The sequence below is a fragment of the Cupressus sempervirens genome, chromosome 6 (genome assembly GCF_028749045.1).
Source record: "Cupressus sempervirens isolate cs-2001-9-10 chromosome 6, ASM2874904v1, whole genome shotgun sequence".
In the NCBI taxonomy this organism is placed as follows: Eukaryota; Viridiplantae; Streptophyta; class Pinopsida; order Cupressales; family Cupressaceae; genus Cupressus; species Cupressus sempervirens.
The window spans coordinates 103952974-103974794 of NC_143123.1; the positions used below are offsets into that span (position 1 = coordinate 103952974).

At 37.1% G+C, this 21821-nt stretch overlaps 2 protein-coding genes across 2 annotated transcripts in view; both read left to right on the forward strand.

The window, feature by feature from the left end:
• The window catches only part of LOC149551457 (uncharacterized), a 154287-nt gene that overhangs the window by 95429 nt on the left and 37037 nt on the right, over positions 1-21821 (forward strand). The gene's annotated exons all lie outside the window — the stretch shown is intronic.
• On the forward strand, positions 19062-20386 carry LOC149551459 (uncharacterized). The gene is made up of 4 exons (XM_089786968.1): positions 19062-19354; positions 19466-19590; positions 19685-19961; positions 20068-20386. Exons 1-3 carry the CDS (start codon positions 19067-19069, stop codon positions 19785-19787), a joined length of 516 nt encoding a protein of 171 aa, XP_089643094.1. The 5' UTR covers positions 19062-19066; the 3' UTR covers positions 19788-19961; positions 20068-20386.

Genomic DNA, 21821 nt, shown 5'->3' on the forward strand with positions numbered 1-21821 from the left:
GGAATGATTTTGCAAGCCAGTCACTTTGTGGTTAATTCTGCTTCAATCTTTGGAGTAAACTAAGACCCCTCAAGAATTATAGGATAGTAGACACCTGGGTTTGAAACTCGTCCCCTTCACCATCCACATGCATGTGCATGGTACCGACTAGGGTGACTAGAGTAATCGAAACAATGGTCGAGTTCTTGGCTAAATAGGCACCCTGAAAGGCATTCACTTTTAGGATTCCGTTAAGGTCGTGCATTCCTATTAGAAGTGGCATCAACAAAAGTTGTACTTATAAACTGGGACAATCCATTCAAAACTGAGTTTTCAGCTTGTATGTATTGCCATTTTGAAAAGGATTCCCTTTGTTATCAGGTTGCTGGAGACATGTTACTTAAGTGGGAATTGACAGATAACATCATTTACACAGACATTAATTGTAAGGAATGAAACCTTATCACCGGAGATTTTAAGAATGTGCAGCAGACTTCATGGCAGCAAGTAGGTGGGACGGCATCCCACTTCATTTTGTATCAGTCACTCATCCATAAATTACTAGAGGCGGGTGTTAGTCTCAACAACCAGTAAACGGATCTTCATCGTGAGGCTTCTCCACACCCATGTTCAGCAGGGTGGTCACGTCACGGGCTAAGGAGGAGCTGTGACAGTTGTGTCTCTTCCCATAACGGGACGCAAGCTAGTCATACCAAGCTATTACGACACTACCACTTAGCGGAATTTGCCAGGAGATATTGAGCGTGGATCTCCATCAATGATGACAGTCAGGTAATATACCTGCCTAGCATGGAGGAGTTTGCAACTGTCGCGGATATCAAGATATATCTACATATATAACTGCAGTCTCAGAATCGTCTGAGGAGGGTCGACTTTCACGTCGACACAGCAGGGAGTTGAGACTTGATGAGAGGAAAGGAATTCCACAGCGAACTGCAACTCACCCGTCAAAGTAATCGATTCCGATGACTTGAGTTGCAATTCTACGAGAGAAAACACATTCAAGGTCGTATGTTGGAGAAAGCTTGAAGGGAAAGCGCGACGACAGAAGCAGTTGGTTTTCTGGACAAAGGACCACCTTATCAACTTCCGAGCGGCTTTTTTCCTTAATGTGTTTGTGAAGGTCGATTTAGTAAATGCTCAAGTTTTTTGAAGAAAAGGAAAGAACTCCAAGCAACAACGAAGGGAGGGCAAACGAGATTGTTCGGGTGTATCTCCAAATGATAGATTTGACGACTGAGACGGGAATTCCAAACGCCAATCTTGTAACGCTTCTTCTACTTCAAAAGTCGTAAAGGGTAGGTGTTAGGTCCAGTTCGGAGGTAATTGCAAATGCAATGGAGTTATGTAATCATGAAACATAACAACTGAACCTTGGCCTTTACCTGTCGTCTGCCACTAGAAGTCACGAGGAATCAATTAAAGGAAAGTCGGTGTTATCACATAACGGGTAATTCATTATTGTTACGCTTACAAAGGAACGATCTAGATTTGCAGACCATCTGGAAGCAATCAAGTTTATTTGCAAGGCTTTTTGGCCAGAGCTGTTCAAAAACAAATTGACAAACTCGAAGACAAACCATCGAGAATCTGCAACATCAAATGATGCAATAGCTGCACAAGTTGCGGGCATGTACCTCTATTTTTCTTGTGGAATAATTCGTGGAGCATTAACAAATTTAGGAGTTTCGTGTGCAGTCTCTGCAGAGGTGGCAAGTCTTCCTACATTTTCCTTTATAATTCGCATCAAAGCTTGAAACTGAGTATCCAAGTACTACAATATTTCACTGAAGTAATTGGAGGCTTATTTGCTACATTTCTTGATTCTACACTGCTGCATTGGAAGAAGGACTCTTCATTAGTGTGGGAATTTTTTGCAACATTCCTCGAGTCTAGGTGTCATTTTGAAGAGTTTTACAGTGATTGCGATCTGAATTTGATCTTTTTAGTGTTGGGGTTTTAAAGGCAAGGTACTATTTCTTTGGGCTGCATTCAGACTGTTGGTCATGTGATATAGAGAATCAAAGGACATTTTTACATAAGGAAGACGTTTGACATTTACGTAGAAGATGAGAAGATAAGTGGAGGAGATGTGCCAACTTCTTATCGGGACCTTCACCATGCTAACTGTATCCGAAAGTTGGAGCACTGCAATGTTTGTGGAGTTCGATAGTATTTCTTTTGTTGTCCACATATGAAGTTGTGTAGTGAAACTTAAGAGTTTATTGCATTGAAGAAGGCCTCTGGAGCATTTTCCTCTGAAAACAAGCATACTTTGAGTATGAATAGATTTGATAATAATTTACTACTTGGTTGTGGCTTAATAAATGTTAGATGGAATAAGATAAGCGAGAGAGAACTATGGTAGATTCTAAATCAAGATTTCAATCAAAGTATAGGGTGAAGATCTAGCGTACCAACAAGGGGCAGTCAGAGCAAATAAGGAATGATCTTACTGCTACGAATCAACATGATATAGAAAAGCACAAAGTATCAATTGCTAAAACTATGGGTGTTAAATTGCTCAATTAACTTTGGAGAAATCAAATTATGGTCATTCACAGTGTTGTTGAATGTGGCAAGAGAAGATACCCCAAGAAGATAATTAGGCATCAGAGATGTATTATGACAACAACATTGACTGTAAATCCCTGCACATCAATTTTCCATTTTATTGAAAGAACATCCATCTCGACAGTTTGGGAAAACTTAGGGTTTTGGAAAGGTTCTCGTGTAGGAAACCAAGATCTCCTGAGTAGCAGATAAATGCAATGTTTGCCGTTGGTGCCATAGGTGGGCGCTTTTGAACTTTTACGTGCACAAGCAAGTAATTTACTTAAATTTAGGGCTAGGATTAAAATCATGAAAAATAATATGAAGCTGCAAGCACAATTAGCACATGATTTCGAAGCTGATGTAAGGGCAAAAATACTTGACATTTATGGAGAGTATAAAGAACTTCCTACTTGAATCCAGAATGATTTGTCATTCAATGACCACTTGGATTTTTATCTAGGGCAGCTAAGTATGATGGATATGGCAAAACAAAAGTATCTGGAGGTTGCCCAGGATCTTTTTGCAAATGAACAACACACAAGGGTGTACGAAGAAATTCTGATAGACCGGAATTATCATTTGGATGTTCTTGAAATAGAAGAGCACACAGCTACTAGAGATGGGCAACCTTCTCACATAGAAGATATTACATGAGGCACAAGTTTTATGTTGGTGAAATGGAGGTGAGTGTTGACAAATAGGCGGATGAAGACAGTTGCACTCGAGATTATTGTTGTTTGGAATGTTTGCATGATGAATCTTTTAATTCTGATGCCCATGACATTAAATTAGAAGAACATATCAAGAAGACCTTGCAAAACGATGAACCGCTTCGAAATAACAATCATGAAATGCTGACCTTAAGGAGTCAATTGAAGGTTAATGAAAATAGTATTGTGACTTCTCTGATACGTTACGACAACACTCATAAATTGGTGGAAGATCTATACAAAAAGGTTCAAAAGGGAGTGGAAGGAGATTGGCTTGCTGCTGATTTGCAGGTGATCATGATAGCTCTTGAGACAATGAAATTAGATTATTTGCATTTTCTTTCTGACAGGGATAATATTCTTAAGGTTGCTGAAATTCATGTTGGTCAGCTAGATAAAGAAAGGAATGAGATTATCGAGCTCAAAAGGGAGCTTAAAGTTACTCATGAGGCATTAGATGATGCTCGATTTTCTCTTCAAGAAGCAAAAAATCAGATTAGGACCATGAATCACTCTTAAGAGCAGGAGGATAAAGTGAGGCAGGAGTTCTTCTAAGATGTCATTGACGAACTTGAGAGCATTCAGCAGATGTATGACTTGGATAGCTGCCCCAAACGGATAAGTAGCGAAACTTTAGAAAACTTTCAGCTTGTCGACAACCCTTTGTTTGAAGTTGGTGCTAATTGGACATCTGACTATCCTTTGTTTATGTTAAATGAGGAATTATCTCCTGTTCACCATGAAGAGGAATAGTTTGATTTCAAACTTTGGGATCCTGGCTCAGATTCTAGCAGTGAATTCGGTTCTCAGCATGGGAATGATGAATCAACTTTTGTGGCTTATCTTTGGGTCAACGCAAAACATTTTCCGATTTCACCCCATTCAAAAGTTGGGTGAATTTTACAGTTGTCGGTGGAGTATTTATGTGAGATTTGTGGGTAGATTCTCAACATTCTTCATATTCTTAGCTCTTGTGCGCTGGGGAATTCTCCAAGTTTATGCTGACAATATGAATTTTGATGTCCATGGGGTGGTGGGTTCAGTTTTTGAGCAATTCATTTCTTACATCATCCATCTAAGTCAGGTCTTCACATTCTACTGGATTATACATGGACCCTAGATATATTTCTATATCATCATAGTAGCGAGGCAGCATAACAGAGTTTGGGATCCAGGTGTTGGCAAGTTGTATCTTTGGTTGGATGAGGATTTTATTGTGGTCATATTCAGTTTGAGGCTGATTATGGTGATGAACAGTGTTGATTAGTTTACAAGCGTAGCATTTCTTCAAAGATTAATATGGGATCCAAGAATTCGGTTGATAGGTATTTTGGAGAGTGATACCGTGCTTCACAGTTTGACCGGGTTTGTCATCAGTTTGGGCTACTGGATTAACTACAGATTTGTATGGGATCCTGGTACATATTGCTTGAGGGAAAGCAATCTCAAGGAGGGGAGATTTGTAATGTCCCTTCTTTGGGGACATTAGAATTATTAAGAAGGAACGAATTTTCAATATTAAATTTGATTATGTTACTTGGAGATTTATTATTAAAGGTCAAATTAATATCTCATGTTGTCACAAGAGGACGAGGAGGAATAAGACGATTTATTAGGCAGAAGTTGAAGAGTCACCGTTGTAAAGATAAAAGGAGATGAGACTCATTCTTTTGGGTATGCTTGATTTATTATTCAGATCTGTAATGAACCCTTTGTGGGGGTCATTCGTTTATTTACGATTTTTATTTTTATTTGTATCCTTTTTGCCATCTTTTTTCTTTAATACCATTTTGTAATGTCCCCTTTTTATGATTATTAGGACACTACGTAAATTACCAAATTTCTTCTGCAATTATCTACTTAATGCGTTGTGATATGAGTGCAACAACAATGAATTATAGTGATACAAATTGATGTATATGATTGTTAGTTCCAAATGATACTAAATGTTTACAAAGTCTGGAAAATGGATTGATAATTATATGACTGATGATTCCAAATGCTATGACAATGGGAATGCACCAGCGACTTATAATGCAGTAGCACGATGCAATGTACAACTACAATGATAATGAAAATGCACAATGAATTTATAATGGAAAGGGATATGTATATATACAGCTGTAATTCCAATGCCCAGTGGAATACAATGGATAACTCTTTGACTGCAATATAAGCTTGGCAGTTCAAATTTTATTTCAATATATATGTAAATTGGTTATATCTGATTTAGCAATATGGAATATGCTCTTTACCATGAGAGTCATTTCTGGTGTTCTATTATAAATTATGCAATCTCTGATCTAGAGCCATCTCTAATACATCAAATGTATTATATGCTCTTGTTTGGTGTTGTCTCTGATCTGCAATAATAATGCTTGGACTTTATGGTAGGTTGCAATAGCAACCAATACTATGCTCTATGCTAGCAAAATCCACAATGGAAAGGTAAATTATATGGTTGCCAACCCTCATTATCATTAATAACCTTTGTTAATGATAAACAAATGTGATAAGGACAGCCAACAATACAATATTATGGGTAAACATAGGAAATGCATATAAAAAATAACAGCCAAGTATCGATGGAGAATAGCCATTGCGGAGAATTACTTATTGCTCATAATAACTATTCGTAAGTATTATGAGTAACCTTATAGATTATTGATACTAATCATGAATCATTACTGTGATCATCCATAGATTGTCCGTGACAAACAATTATGGGTAATATAGATAATGATCCCATTCTCATTAATCTCATGATACAGAGATATATATTTGTAATTGCTGTAGAGATGCATGGACCTCTACTCGAGAACAGTATAGCATATATCTGTGAATATCAGTGATGTGTGCATGTATGTGATAACACTTTCTGAATGAAATGCAGTAATGGAAGCGTGAATGGAATGCACATGATGACTAAGTAATATGCAAATGCAGGAATATATATATATATATATATATATATATATATATATATATATATATATATATATATATATATATATATATATATATATATATATATATATATATATAACAAGGTATGTTTTATCCTTGTCCTTATTTACATTTTTTTGTTTATTGATCAAAATAGTAGGATATCACAACCTAATTTGAGGCTGCCAAATAATTGTGTACCTCTACCATGGATGATGAAGCTCATGCCACTTAACTCGCAACTGTAATGTCCCGTTTAGGGCATTCTCTTACTCACCTCCCTTTCTATCAGTTTCCATAATAATCCCTATATGATATATTCTCAGCAGTGCATATCCAATATATATATATATGATATTATATAGAGACATGTCTTTTCGTCATATAATAATTATATTTATTGATTATGTAATTATATTAATAGCAATATTATAACATATCATATATTATTTTAATAATAATATTAGTGATATCATTATTCTTAATACTATTACATAGTATATTTCTTTATATATTATTGATAATAATATTTAATTCTCAATCATATATCTCATAGATTATTATACATTATATTTAAATATATCAAAATATATATATTAAATGATTTTATATCATATATTTATCTATCTATATTAATCTCATATTATTAGTTTTAACTCTTATTAGAATCTATAATTGGGGACATCACAAGATCTCCAGTTCTTCCTTGTGAGAGTTTTTCAAAAATCTCAAGCTTTCAGCCAGTGTGAGGATGTAGCCCTTCGTGTAGGCAAGCAGTGGACGAAAACCCATTGCCAGCGGAGATATCAATTCAAGTGTCTCGGTTGTGCTTAAAGGTTCTTCTTTTAAGTATTCCAATCTGACTGTAGAACTGTGTTTAAGATTGGATTTATAGTTGCTGGTTATTGTATTGTTGTTGTATAATACAATAATGTTTTAGGAGTTATGTAGAAGTTGCTGGTTATGGTATTGCTGATATCTAATGCAACAACATATTTCCGAATTGTGGGAAAGTTACTGGTTTAGTACTTTGATTTGTACTGCATTTTCATATGCTTGCACCTTTAATGCCATTTTGAAGAAGATAGAGTGATTGGAGTGAGTTCTGGCCTTTATTTGTGTTTGTGTTTCTTCTTCATGTGTATGTATTTCTTAATATTATATTTAAGAGTTGCAGAAATATCTTTCCGGGTTATCATCTGTTGTTCACCTTTGCTAGTTATTTGATTAGAGGGTTTATATTCTGGGGTTAGCATTAAGGGGAAAATGGAAAAACATGGTTCAAACATTATAGTACTGGTTCGGGCCATTATAGGTAGTTTATCCAATAGTTTGATGGTATTTGATGGTTGGTAGCTTCCATAATATTTATGAGCACGATGCCCTTTTTTGGAGTGATTTGAATGTCTTACAATACCTACTATTTTTTGTGAGCTTTGAGCACTGATAGGGCCAACAAGCAAGGTTGTTATATTTAGTATTGGTGGTGGATTCAATTTTGACGACTATCTCAACATTTTATTTAGTTGATTGGGTTTAATTTTTAAATAATATAATGATAAATTAGTAATTTATAAAGTTAAAATAGATTTAACTTTTGTTTGTTTTGATTTCTTTAATAAAGGGACTATAAGGGGCCAGTTATAAAATGAAAACGGTATTTTAAATTACAGGGGCCCTTTTATATTTGTGCTAATTTGGAAGATTAAAAAGGTAGCTTTTATTAAATAAAAGGCAAAATGTCAAAAGGGATCAATATGGCTGGTAGAGATATGAAAGTATCATCATGCAACTCATTTCTCATGCTGAGTTTAATACTTGATAATGTAATTTATTCTGGTGGAGATTGCTCTTCTTTGGTTTGTGAGTATGAATTACCTTATAGGCAACAATCTCCATGTTACTGAGAGACGTAATTTTGAGAATTACTCGCTGTTTTTATGCAGGAAAGATAGCTGAGTTGATTGAGGTTTTTAATTTGCACAAAAATATTTGAGCATATCAAGCAGTTAATGTCTACATGTGTAGTTCACGCAATGCCTGATTTTATTAAACCTTTTGAGATGGAGTGTGATGCTTTAGGAGAGGGTATAGGACTATTTGATTTAGGAGAAGCACCCCATTGCGTTTGAGAGCAAGAAACTAAGAGGTGTGGAGAGGATCTACTTTATTCATCATGGTGAGATGTTGGCTGTTGTAGATGCTTTTGCCAAATTTAGACCATACCTACTCGAAGACAAGGTTTTCATCTAAGATTCTAAACATATCACAACAACATCAAATACTTCATGAACCAAAAGGATCTCAATGATAGGCAATAGTAGTGGGTTAGTAGATTGTGAGTATATGATTTTGACACTGTTTTTGTCAAGGGGAAGAAAAATATAGTTGATGATGCATTTTCTAAAATGCCTCACATATATTCTTTGAGCGATATTTGTGCTGATTGCAGAGAATCAGTTGCAGCAGGGTATGCCAAAGATTCATGGGCAGTAGGAGTTACAGACGGCACATTTCATGATGATAGGTAGAACTGACTAATGAATTGTTCATATACAAGGATAGGATTTATATGGTGCTGTCTTCACAGCTTAAGGAAAAGATAATAAAGACTTTTCATGATGCACCTATGGGTGGTCACCTGTTTTTTTTAAAACTTACAGGAGATCTGGGAGAGGTTACTTAGAAAGGACTTCAAAGCAAAGTCCACAAATATGTTAGAGTGTGCTTTGCTTGCCAGCGGAATAAGAATGAGTGCACTTATCCAGCCGGTTTTTTTTAGCCCTTATCTATTCATAATCAGAACTGAGAATATATCTCCATAGAGATTCTCACAACATTACCTAATGTACAAGGAAAAGATTGTATATATATGGTTGTCAGTAGGTTAACCAAGTTTGCATGCTTTTTTTTCATATTTCAACGACCTATATAGTAGCATAGGTAGCCAATTTATTTTCAGGGACATTGCTAGATAGTGTGGGATGTCCGGGAGCTTTGTGAGTGATGGGGAAATAATGTTCCTAAGTATCTTTTGGCATGAGCTCTTCAATCTGAGTAAGACTGCTGTCCGAGCATGAGATGCCACCCTTAAGACAGATGGACTAAGAAAGATAGCAATTAAATGGGAAGGGTATCTAGAGAACTATGTTTCTAGACAACAGAGCATTGTTAGAATACCACCTATCATAAGTCTATTAGGATGATAACATTCATGACTCTTTATGGATATGAGGCTCGTAACTTCTTGAACCTTTTCAGGGACGGTAGAGGGCCTAAGGAAAATGACTTGATATAGGAGAGCCAGGATATCATGATGTCGTTGAAGGAAAATTTGCAGCATACATAGAATCAACAAAAGTTGTATGCTAATTGACATGAAAAAGAGTGGAGTTATGAGGTTGTGGACATGGTTTATTTGAGATTGCAACTATATAGACAGTCTAATCTCAAGAGGGATGGAGTAGTGAAGTCAATCCTTGATTCTATGTGCCATTCAGAGTGTCTTGTCTCCGTTGGATGAGGTAAAGTTGATTTTGTTTCCAAAGGTACTCATTATTACCAGAGAGCAGACTCTCATAGGAGGGTCATCCAAAAGTTTTTGGTCAGGGCGGATTTTAATGTCCCCTTCTTAACTATAGCTGAGTTGATGGATCTTTATTCTATTTAGTTGGTTCCCATAGGCTAATGAGTTAGGATTAGGGAATGTTGGAGGTAGTTTATGCTGTAGTTTGATGATATTCGCTAATTAGTGAAGATTCCACCATATTTATGAGCATAATGCACTTGTCTGGAATGATTTTGGATTAGTCTTCCAATACTTACTATTTTTAGTATTTTAGTTTTGAGCGCCAAGTAGGCCAAATGGTAGCGTTACCCCTTTCAATACTGTTGGTGAATTAAGTTTGATGACTATCTCAGCATTTTAAACTAATTATGTAATCTAATAGTTTAAAATATAGTAATGGTAGGTTCTTAATTAATAAAGTTAAACTAGCTCTCTCTTAATTCTTATTTTTCTACTTTCTTAGCTCTCTCTTTAACATCCTGATGATGGATCATAGAGTATGATCCGAAACGTTGATGCTAAAAAATCTTACACAGTCTTACCCAGAAGCTCAAATACAGAAAGTTAAACTAATTATTTAATTTATTGTTATTTTAATTTTTTAATAAAGGGATTATACAAGGCCAATTATTTAAATTAATGGGGCCCTTTTATATTTAATGCTGTTTTGGAATGTTAAAAACGTGATCTTTATTAAACCAAGGGAAAAAAAAGTGTAAGGGGTTGGCTTGGAGAGAGATAAAATTAATCTTGTGAAGCTCATTTCTCATGTTGAGTTTGATATTTGATATTGTCATTTCTTCTCAAGGAGATTGCTCTTCTTTGGTTTGTGAGGACAAAATCACTTGTTGGCGAATTCTTCACTTTATTGAGAGAAATAATATGTGGAATTTCTTGATGTTGTTATACATGAAACACAATCGAGTTGATTGAGGATTCTATTGTTTAGTTTTGTCGGGGTTCGAAATGGGGAGAGATTGACATTGAGGATTTCCTTTTGGGCTGGCCTTACTGTCATGTGCTAATCGTACCTCTTAGTGTTTGACAATGCTCTGTTTGTTGGGTGGTTATCATTTAAGGTTTTTACAAAGCTGCTGTTTGGAGTCATTTTGAATCTATTTTATCTATCTTATACTCAATGGTTTTTTGTGAGGTTTTTGGAGAGTGGCGTCCACTTTTGTCACATCCAGATTGCATATTTTGTGAACAACTCAAGATATATCATTGCTGTATTTTCTAGGTACATTTAAAATAGTTATGTAATGTCATCAATTGATTTGGGTTGTTCATAGTTTTGAGAAATCTTGTCTATTCCAATCAGAAATAAAATCTGGAAACTTATGTATTTTTGAGTTTTGTCAAATTTGTGAGTTAGTAGTGTGCTGTATTTACTTCTATTATCTGTGCTTTATTTGTCAATTCAAAGCTATTGAGTTAGTAGTGTGCTGTATTTACTTCTATTATCTGTACTTTATTTGTCAATTCAAAACTATTGCAAAACATTAAGAAAAAAAACCAAAGGTTAACATGGCTGCATTTAATAGTGGTATTAGATAAATGTATCTTGTCAACTTGAAGGGTATGTCAAAATAGTGATATAGCAGGTTTGGAACAATCACCCTTTGTGTTATATTATCACAAAACCAGGTCTGTCCGAAATTTTTTGCAGAAGAACATATTGATTTATTTAGACAATACCATTAATACAATTGAGAAGAATGCACGAGATATAGCAAAAGAAGGGTTCCTGGATTTGTTGGTTGCAATTGCGAAGAATGCAAGAGATATAGAAAAAGAAGGGTTCTTGGATTTGGTTGTTGCATTTGTTACAAGGCAACTAGTTGCAGAAGAAAGGGCACAACGACTAGCTGCACAAGACTCCTTGATGACCTTGCCTCTTTCTGTGACCTTTGACATTTGACGATGAACTTGAGCAAGACTAAGACTAAGATGATGGTCTTTAATTGCCAGAAGATCTCTCACCTTCACTTTCTATTCCAAAGACGAGGAGATTTAGATTGCTTCCTCACCCTCTTATTTAGGTGTTAGGTTCTCGGGTTCCTGCTTTAGCTTGAGGTTGGTGGTTTAACCTCACATCAACAAGTATTATGGTTCTCCGACCCTTGTTGAGAGAAAGCGTGTCAAACATGATTTCCAAGGCATGGGCTCCAAGCTGACTTTTAGATACATTGATTAGACCGACTATGCTATATGGTTCCGTGGTTTGGGGGCCCTCTTTGCTTGTGTTAGATCAGGCCTTTGTGGAGTGGGTCTAGACTCTACTTCTCATGGAGATCATCAAGTGTGGTTAATCTACCTTGCACATTATTGTTTTGGCCGAGTTTGGGGCTCATCCTTCTATACTTGGTACTATTTTCGATTTGGAATGGTTCTGACATAACCCTCTGGGCTTTGCGAATTCCATGGAGGGTCATCACTGATATTCTTACTTGTCCTATTGTTACTCAGAGGCTATTGCGCGCTCAAAGCTCACTAGTTAGGCTCACTGTTGGTTCTCTTTGGCCTCAACTTTGTTGGGTTCTATTGGGATTGATGTTAATCACGTCCCCCCTCTCTAGAACTCCCTAGATGCCCCCTCTCATCTTTTTTCCTCTTGGCACGAGTTGAACATGCATGTTAGGACAAACATTTATAGATAGTATATTTGTACCACTTAGACTATTCTACGCAAAGCATTTCCTCAGGTTGTAAGACGAGGTCATTGTATGCCCCTTGTACCTTTCTCATGCTTGGTCTCATGCCCTGGGATCTCTCTTGGTTCCTTTAGAGTGGACTCTAACCACCTTCGTGCCCATACCGACCACCATTTAGCTAGGGAGGATAGGATCTGCTACCGTTGTGATTCAGGGGAGGTTGAGATGGAGACACTTCATTTTTCGCTGCCCCATATTCTACAAGATTAGAGAGATTCTATTGCTTATTTAGAGAGATTTGGTTTCTTCAAACCTTCTTGACATAAATAGATCAGAGGTGCCTTGCGCTCTATCTTCAAAAGATGCAGAGATTCCGAGGCCACGCTCTTCATCGAATTCTGCCCCTAAGATCACTTTTCGATAAGCTCCTCATCTCCTTTACTATGGTTCCCTCCGTGCGGGGTACTGGGCAGACAATGGATCCCCCTTGTCTCCCTTGGATGCAAGGCCTTGTAGATCCTCCACTCAGTAGTGACTTTCTTCTTCTAGCTTTTCTAGGGATTTCGAGAGACGTCTTTGGACCTCCAATCCTATGACCTATCTGTTGATTCAAGACTTTTTCCTAGTTAATTGGAGTAGCTAGTTTGTTGGGTGTTGCTCATTGTTCTATCTTTTTTCGGATAACATTTGATGCTCTGACTGTATGTAGGGGCTTTCTGATCTTTTTTTAACAGTCCATTAGGGCTCTAGTTGGCCTCTTGTTGGACATTAATAAATCTGTCTTATCTAATGTATTAAGACAAATGGGGACAAATGTTGGTGCAAACAATAGTGGTAGTGATGCGGACCTTAATGGAGGCGCCAATAGCTATGGAGAAAAGTTTGTTCATGTAGGCAATGCACACCAACAAACAAGAACTATTAGTGCAAGGTCACTTTTGCCTACCTTTCTACCTAGGGCACCATCTTTCTTGAAAATGACTTAAAGATAACCAAATTTTAGAATCAATTCGTGAGAGGATTGGGAGAGTGAAGGTCTTGAGTTTCAAGTGGCTATGTCATTGGGGGACGATATGGATGTTAAGATGAAACATAGGCTCTGCGTTGATGGTAGTGAACAATATTATGGGTTGTATAACAAGGTAGAGTAGTTGACTCTGCTTTATTATAATAGTTCATTGAAGACTTTGCAAGAGCTTTACTTTGAAAGATAGACACATAATTCTAGCTAAATACTGTGCTAGACGAACAGGCTATTAAATCTATTACTATACATTTTGATACATTGCACATGAGGGGTGGCATTATGGTATGATACCCCATTGGGCATAATAGGATCACCTGTTATGCAAATTTTACAAATAAGTTGATTGAAAGGTTTGATAAAAAGGACATGAAGCTGCATTTTAAAGAATTGACACAAGTGAAGCAATGGGTTCAATTGATACATACATTATAGATTCTTATAGACTTGTCTTAGTCACTGGCATTTTAGAGAGAATACTCATTGATCTTTTTATGGATGGGTTGATAGATCCATTGAGAGGATAGATTAAGTGATGCAAGAGCATCCTAGGTGTAAGAGCAATTTTGCATCACCCAAAAATATTTCTTTTTTGTGTCTTGAATAAGGGTTGTCTCAGTGTAGAGTTGTTGAATTTGGAGGCTTGCTACTTAGTAAGTCAGTCATATGAGCTAGGAATGTCCTAATTTGAGAGGTGGATATTCATCTTGGCTATATCAGCGTACAAGTTGAGGCCGAGGGCCATATCATGAGTATTCATGGATTTATTGTGTATTTTTAGTGTAATTTTTGTATAAAAATTTCAGGCCCACTGTTGGAGTCCTAAATGTACCTGGATGAGACTCGAAAACTCGATGAATGGGCGTTTACTATGTAGATGAAGAACTAAGGATTCCAAAAATAGGTTATAATAGCCAATTAGAGCAATGGTTCGAAAGTTATGGCCTTCCGAATTTGGGCCTACCAAAATTGTTAAAAATGTATTTGGCCTACTCTATTTGTATTTTTAGGGTATGTTGGCCCTAGGTATTGCCTATTTGAGAAATGCCCGTACATTGTCTAGGACAACTTTGGGTGATAGTTCGCAACTTTGTCTTGTAGGTTATCGTAATGAAGGTGCCCATGTGGGGTGGCATATTGTAATACTGAATTTTATAATTTTGTATTTGCGGCGATAATAAGAAGCCCATATTTTGTTCTCGCAAATTGCTATTATTTTTTTGTTTCTATTATGTGTTTATGGTATTAAGGGGAGCATCCTTGATCAAGTAGTATTAGAGCTGGAGTTCCTAAGTGTGTGGACATATCACCGATTATGAGATAGTTCACACGAGGACCGTGGTTTGGGCTAAGCGTGTCGACTGATTGTTGATTGTGAGGCAGTTTGCACTAGGGTTTCAGTGGAAGCGCGAAAATGCCGCTACGAAGAGAGTGTGGTGGAAGAGCTGTAGGTGTTACAGCTGAGGGTTTTAGAGCCCTCTAGAGACAGATGCAAGCATTGGAAGAGAAAATGCGTAGAGGAATAAATCTTGCCGTAAGAGATGAAAGCGAGGATGAAGGTGAAGAATAAGAAAATGCTGAAGTAGAGGTGGTTCTAAACCCAGAAGAAGAAAGACTTGTCAAGCCAATCTCCAAGATTGGAAAAAGACTTAAGATTGAGGTTCCCACATTTTCGAGAAATCTTAAATCACAGGAGTTGATTGACTGGATCAATGAATTGGAGGAATCATTTGAGTATGAAGATATCGAGGATCCTGATAGGGTCAAGTTTTCGAAGGCAAAATTGAAGGGATATGCGAAGATCTAGTGGCAAGTAATTTAGTTGGAGCGGGAAGGACAAAATCACTAGATGAGATCAGATGCTAGCTAAATTGAAGTGAGAGTTCATTCTAGTGGATTATGCGCTTGATCTACTGAAGAAAATGCTAGGGTTGAAGCAGGCGGGAAGATTGGTTCAAGAGTATACTGAGGAGTTCTACCGAGTTCTCATAAGAACCGACCATGCAGAAGCTGATAAGGAGAAAGTAACTCGTTAACTTAATGGGTTAAGACAAAGCATTCAAGAGGAGCTGAGTCTACTTCGAATGATCAATATTGAGGAGGCGTACTAGTTTGCCCTAAGAGTTCAGGAGAAGTTGACAAAGAAATATGATAACATGAATAGTGGAAGAGGTCGCAGTGGAAGATTTGGTGGATGGTCTTATGGAGGTAGAGGTAAGTATCTTGAAGAGGAGGTTTTCGTCGAAAATGTTTTCACTGTGGAGAAGAAGGGCATAGAGCGTTTGAATGCTCCCAACAACAAGGAAACATTGATAGAAGAACCGAAGGCTAGACTAGAGGTGTGCATGTTGATGAAGATGCTAGATCATCACATTTTGAAGACGCTGAAAGAGATGTCCTAGCTAACAGAAGAGTCCTACTGAGTGGTGAGAATGAACTTGATCAAAGGAGCTAGTTTCACACAAGGTGCAAATGTGAAGATAAGTGGTGTGATGTGATCAATAATGTTGGAGGTACTGACAATCTGGTGTTAGAAAAGATGGTCACAAAGTTGAAGTTGAAGAGGCAGAAACACGTACGTCCATACTGTATGGCCTAGGTGCAAGATGACCATAAGGTCATGGTTAGTGAGCAATGCTCAGTGAAGTACAAGATTGGAAGCTACCAGGATGAGGTGCTGTATGATATCATACCTATGGGCATATGTCATATGTTTCTGGGTAGATCGTAGCAGTTTGACAGGCATGTTGTACATGATGGGCATGCAAATACCTATACTCTAAGAAAGGATGGAATGAAACATAAGTTGAAGCCATTGAATGATACAGATGAAAAGCTATGTAGTGCTGCTAGAGTCTATTTTGTTGATGGAAAGAAGTTCTTAGAGGGTATGAGGCGTGAGAATATGTGTTTTGCGATAATCCCAAAAGATGGTAAAGAAGTAGAAGTACCTACAGAAGTTGCAGATTTGTTGGAAGAATTTCCAGATACATATCTAATAATGTGCCTAATGGATTACCCCGAGTAAGGAAGATTAGTCACCAAATGGATTTGATTCTAGGAGCTAGTTTGCCAAATAAGGCAGCGCACAAAATGACACCAGCAGAAAGTGAGGAGTTGAATAGACAAGTGCGTGAGTTGTTGCAAAAGGGGTTGATTCGGGAGAGTTTGAGTCCATGTGCTGTACCGACAGTAATAACACCAAAGAAGAATGGGGAATAAAGGATGTGCATAGATTCTCACTCTATCAACAAGATCACAATCAAGTACAGATTTCCATTTCCAAAGATGGATGATATTATGAACTGTTTGAGTGGAGTTATGTATTTCACAAATATAGATTTGAAGAGTGGATACCATCAAATTCTCATCAAAGAAGGAGATGAGTGGAAGACTACCTTCAAGAGAAGGGAGGGATTGTATGAGTGGTTAGTCATGCCTTTTGGGCTAACCAATGCACCAAGCACTTTCATGCAGCTCATGAATGAAGTACTGAAGGTGTTTTTGGGTAAGTTTGCCATTGTTTACCTAGATGATATTTTGATCTTTAGTAAGATGTTGGAGGAGCATTTGATGCATATTTGAAAGGTGTTTGATAAGTTGAGGAAAGAAAAGTTGTTGATAAACTTGAAGAAGTGCAATTTTGTGAAGGAGTTAGTGTACCTATGATTTGTAGTTTCAGTAGAAGGTCTAAAAATGGACCCAGAGAAAGTGAAGGCTATCCTTTAATGATTTACTCCAAAGAGTGCTATTGAGGTAAGGTTTCGTTTGGATCGTGGATTTGAGTAGGAATTGGAATTCAAAATCCTCAAAAATTCCTAATCTAAGTTATCGGATTCTTCCTAATAGCCTCGGATCCGAATTCGAGTCTGATTTGGGTCCAGATTTGCGTATGGATCCGTAATCTTGACGGATCCACAGGTAGGATTACGGATCTTGCCCGGATCCTCGAGGATCCACGCACGGATCCTCGCGAATCTGTGGCAGGGCCCAAATAAAAAAGCAAAAAAGTGGGCCCAACTTAATTTTTTAATGTTTTTGTTTTTTCCTAGAGGCCCTAAACATTAAAAACGACCCTCTAAATCACAATGCAAGTTCATTTACTCTCTATTTTGCTCTCTCATACTTGCTAGCTTGAAGTCAAGTGCTTGGATTCGAAGGAGATCGGTTGTGGAGCTCCAAATACCTTGCAAGAAGTGTTTAAGGTATGCATTTCAACCATATTCTTGAGTTCTTTCATAGATTATTGATTTATTTTTAGTTTTCAAAGTTGTGTAAGTATGAAGCATGGTTTTCTTTCATTCTTTTTTCTAGATTGCAAGAATAGAACAATGAGTAGTCAAGGCTCAGTGGATGGGGGTGGGGCTGCATCACCAAGCTTCAAAATTGATAAGGGGTCTCCTTTATGGAGACACACAACAAGAGTCGCACAATGTCCTGCGGGTGGGGCATACATATGGAAATGTAATTATTGCAACATTCAACATAGAAGCTCCCATCCCCGAGTGAAACTACATTTTTTGGGCCCTGCGGGTAAAGGAATTAACATGTGTCAGGGTAGTGATAAGAAGGGATTACCAGCTGCACAAATAGCAGCGTTAGCAAAAGAGCAAGAGGATGCTGATAGAGCAGTTGCAAAAGGAAAACATGGTGCTTCCAAAAGAACAAATACACCAACACCATCATTCGATCAAACAAACACAAGAACACATCCTTTTTTGCCTATGCCAACTACAAATGATGAAGATGAAGACCCATCTCCACTCACCCGCAAGAGAGGCCCACTAGATAGGGCATTCCAAAATGAAAAGAGAGACATTGTTGATCACAAAATTGGACGTTGTTTAATTGCAAATGGTGTTTCATTTAATTTTGTGAGATCACCTTATTTTAAGGAGATGGTGGAAGCAATAAATGATGCACCCCATGGTTACAAACCACCTGGTTATGAGAAGTTGTGCACTACCATATTACATGATGAGAGGAAACACGTAGAGGCTCAACTTCAACCAAAAAGAGATTTTTGGGTTCAATTGGGTGTGTCTATTATTTCGGATGGTTGGAAAGATTGTAGAAATCGTTCATTGATCAATCTTATTGCTGTATGCCCTAAGGGGGCAATGTTCTTGAAGGCAGTTGATTGTGAAGGGCAAGTGAAAGATGTAAAATTTATTTCACGCATTCTCATTGATGCTATAGAATCAATGGGTCCTGATAATGTTGTCCAAGTGGTCACGAACAATGCAAAAGTTTGCAGGGCTGCAGGGATAATTGTAGAGTCTAGATATGATCATATCTTTTGGACACCATGCACTGTCCACTCTCTCAATTTAGTGATGAAAGCAATTGGCACCGAAATAGATTGGGTGAAAAGGATATATGAGGAAGCTGAAGAGATTCAAATGTTTGTGACAAATCACCACATGTCACAACCAATTTGTAAGAGTTTCTCGGACTTGGAGTTATTGAAGGTAAATTTGTATATTTAATATATAATTGAATATTATTGGACTCCATAATTATTAATTTTTGTTGTTGTTCACATTAACATGTTTTAATTTTTAGATGTATTACTAACTTGAGTTTAACATGTTCTTAGGTTGCTGAAATGTGCTTTGCCTCTCACACAATCGTCTTGAGACGACTTGTGAAGGTAAAAGAAGCACTGAAACATATGGTCATTAGCCCTCAATGGGGCGGTTGGAAGAATTCCAATACAACAAGGGCCATAAATGTGAGAACAATGATACTAGATGAGGATTGGTGGGGTCTTGTGAGTTATGTGTTGGAAATCACTGATCCAATAATGGCAATGCTTCGCTTCGCAGACAGTGATGAGCCATGCCTTGGGGATATTTATGATTCCATGGATAGTATGCTGGAAAAAATTAAAATGGTAAGTTTTACACTCTTTTACAACAATTTTTTATTTGATAGATAACTAGATTCTAAAGTTTAAATTGACATATTCACTAATTATAATTATTATTCATATTTCATATCCTAGGTCATACGGAGGAGGGAGAATGATCTTGAGGACACCCTTTACAAGAAGGTGGAAAAACTTGTTCATCATCGATGGAACAAGATAACCACACCTTTGCACCTCCTTGCATATGCTCTGTCCCCGAGGTACTGTAGTTCTTATCAAATGCTTGTGCTTATTTTATCCAACGTTTGTGGTATTGATATTTGATAGTGTTCAATTGTCTTTTGTTATCCCTAGGTACTATAGTGCAGAGGTACTTCGCCTCCCAGGTAGAGTGCCACCATTTAGAGATGCAGAGGTTGCAGATGGGTATAAGAGGACACTAGCTAAGATATTCTAATTTCCAGAGATTGGGGCAATTGTGAGGAGTGAATTTGCTACCTTCAACTCAAGTGAGAATTTCCACCCTATTGCCATAGTAGACCGAAGCAGGATGGGTGCCATTAAATGGTGGTACCTGCATGGGCAAGCCTTCACGTACCTCCAACCTCTTGTCATAAAGGTCCTATCCCAAGTAAGTTTGTAAAATTAAGCTTAAGGTTAACACTCTCAATTCCTTGAATTTATTATTTAAATTTTTATGTTGATTGTTGTATTGATAATTTTTAATTTCTCTTTAGGTTGGCAGCTCTTCTGCAGCTGAGCGGAATTGGAGTACTTACTCCTTTATCCACTCAATCAAACGCAACCGGTTGGCTCCAAAAAAATTAGAAGACCTTGTATTCATTCACAACAATTTGCGCTTGTTGTCACGAAAGGATCCTAAGTACAAGAAGGGGCTCGAAAAGCTTTTGGATGTAGCACCCGAGACTCCTGATTTAGATATGACCATTCGGGATCTTGCTAGATCCACTTTGATTGATGTGGATGATGAGGAGCAGGATTATGAGTTAACAATCCCCTCTACTAGTCCTATTGGTGGTTTGGGTTCCTCTATTGGTACAGATGCAACACTTGCAACTCATCAGTACCCCTCTGATGCGGATTTTCTTGAAAATCCATTTAATGATTAAATCAAAAACTTTAGTCTTGACTCTTAACTCTTTTATGATCAAATCATGTTACAAACTTTAAGTTTAATGATCTATATTTTGAATGTTACAAACTTTCACTTTCAGCAATTCAATGTGAATGTGTTGATTTTCTTTATAATCATGAAAATAGATTAATTATCAATGTCATTGATCAAGTATACTAGATTCATAGATGCATACTATGAAATGATTTAGTTTTAGAATTATGTATATTTCTCTTATTTATATATATATATATGCACGGATCCTCCACGAATCATAATTGGAGAAAAAAAATCCCGAATCCACGGATCTGATTCACGTGCCCGAATCGGATTCGTGTTACGAATCGGCAACTAAGTTCCTAATCCACTGTTTGGGTTTGCAAAATAGTAATTGAAATTCGGGGAAATGTGGATTTGGCATCCCCATTTGACCCCCAAAACAAGAATTTTGTCTACCCTCAAAATACTTGTTATTTGGAATTCTCGTTTTAATTCCCACTTTAAATCTCATTTTTTGAAAATGAGTGGATTTCAACTAAAGTGAAATTTAATTGGGCTTGACATTTGGATGCCCATTTGAGAGCACCTATTTTTGCACATATTTTTGAAATTTAATTGAGTTGTAACCGAGAGTGAGGCATTTCAAGAAATGATACCCTTTGTATCTACTTCGGGCACCCTTTGAATGCCATTTTGCTAAGTTGCAGATTCGTAGCCTATGCCCCGTCGTTTCCAGGCACGAAACGTACTAGAAACAGAAACCACTGAAATACGGGTGTGATTCGCATATGATCCGTTTTTTTGTTTTGCTGAAACATTTTTATTATTTTCTCACAGAATCTCGTCGAATCCAACTTGTATGGGAAATTTCTAAAACGAATCTTAGTGAAAAGCAACATTTTCTGAAAGTTTCTTTCGATTGCTTGATTTTGGGAATGTTTTTCCCGTTTTGTTAGCTGTAAAAAAACGGAAACCTCTAAGAACAAATAGGATACGGATGGATACATGTTACACACACAACATTGCAGGTCGGTTTCGATTTCTGCAGAGGCTTTCATTGCAGTCTCAATCTGTACAGATCGACTCGCAAGTGATAGCAGAGAGCAGACGCAGGACACAGCAGCCGTGTGGGAACATTTCTTCCTCCATGAATAATTATTTTTCCCTCCCGCAGATTACAATAAAGTTTTTGTAATGTCAGTAAGTAAAAATTTAGATTATTCAATGTTTACATTAAAGTTGTATAGTTTTTTATCAAATATATAAAATAGATTTATTTTATTTAAAGTTGTATAATTTTTTATCAAATGGCATATAAAATAGATTTATTTTATTTTTGTTTTTTAATTTTTAAGT

Excerpts from the sequence above, each read along its gene's own strand:
- LOC149551459 (XM_089786968.1), top strand. The coding sequence starts at position 19,067 with ATGTGCTTTGCCTCTCACACAATCGTCTTGAGACGACTTGTGAAGGTA. Across the intron at positions 19,355-19,465 it reads TGCTGGAAAAAATTAAAATG|GTCATACGGAGGAGGGAGAA; the intron begins GTAAGTTTTACA and ends TTCATATCCTAG. Across the intron at positions 19,591-19,684 it reads GCATATGCTCTGTCCCCGAG|GTACTATAGTGCAGAGGTAC; the intron begins GTACTGTAGTTC and ends TGTTATCCCTAG.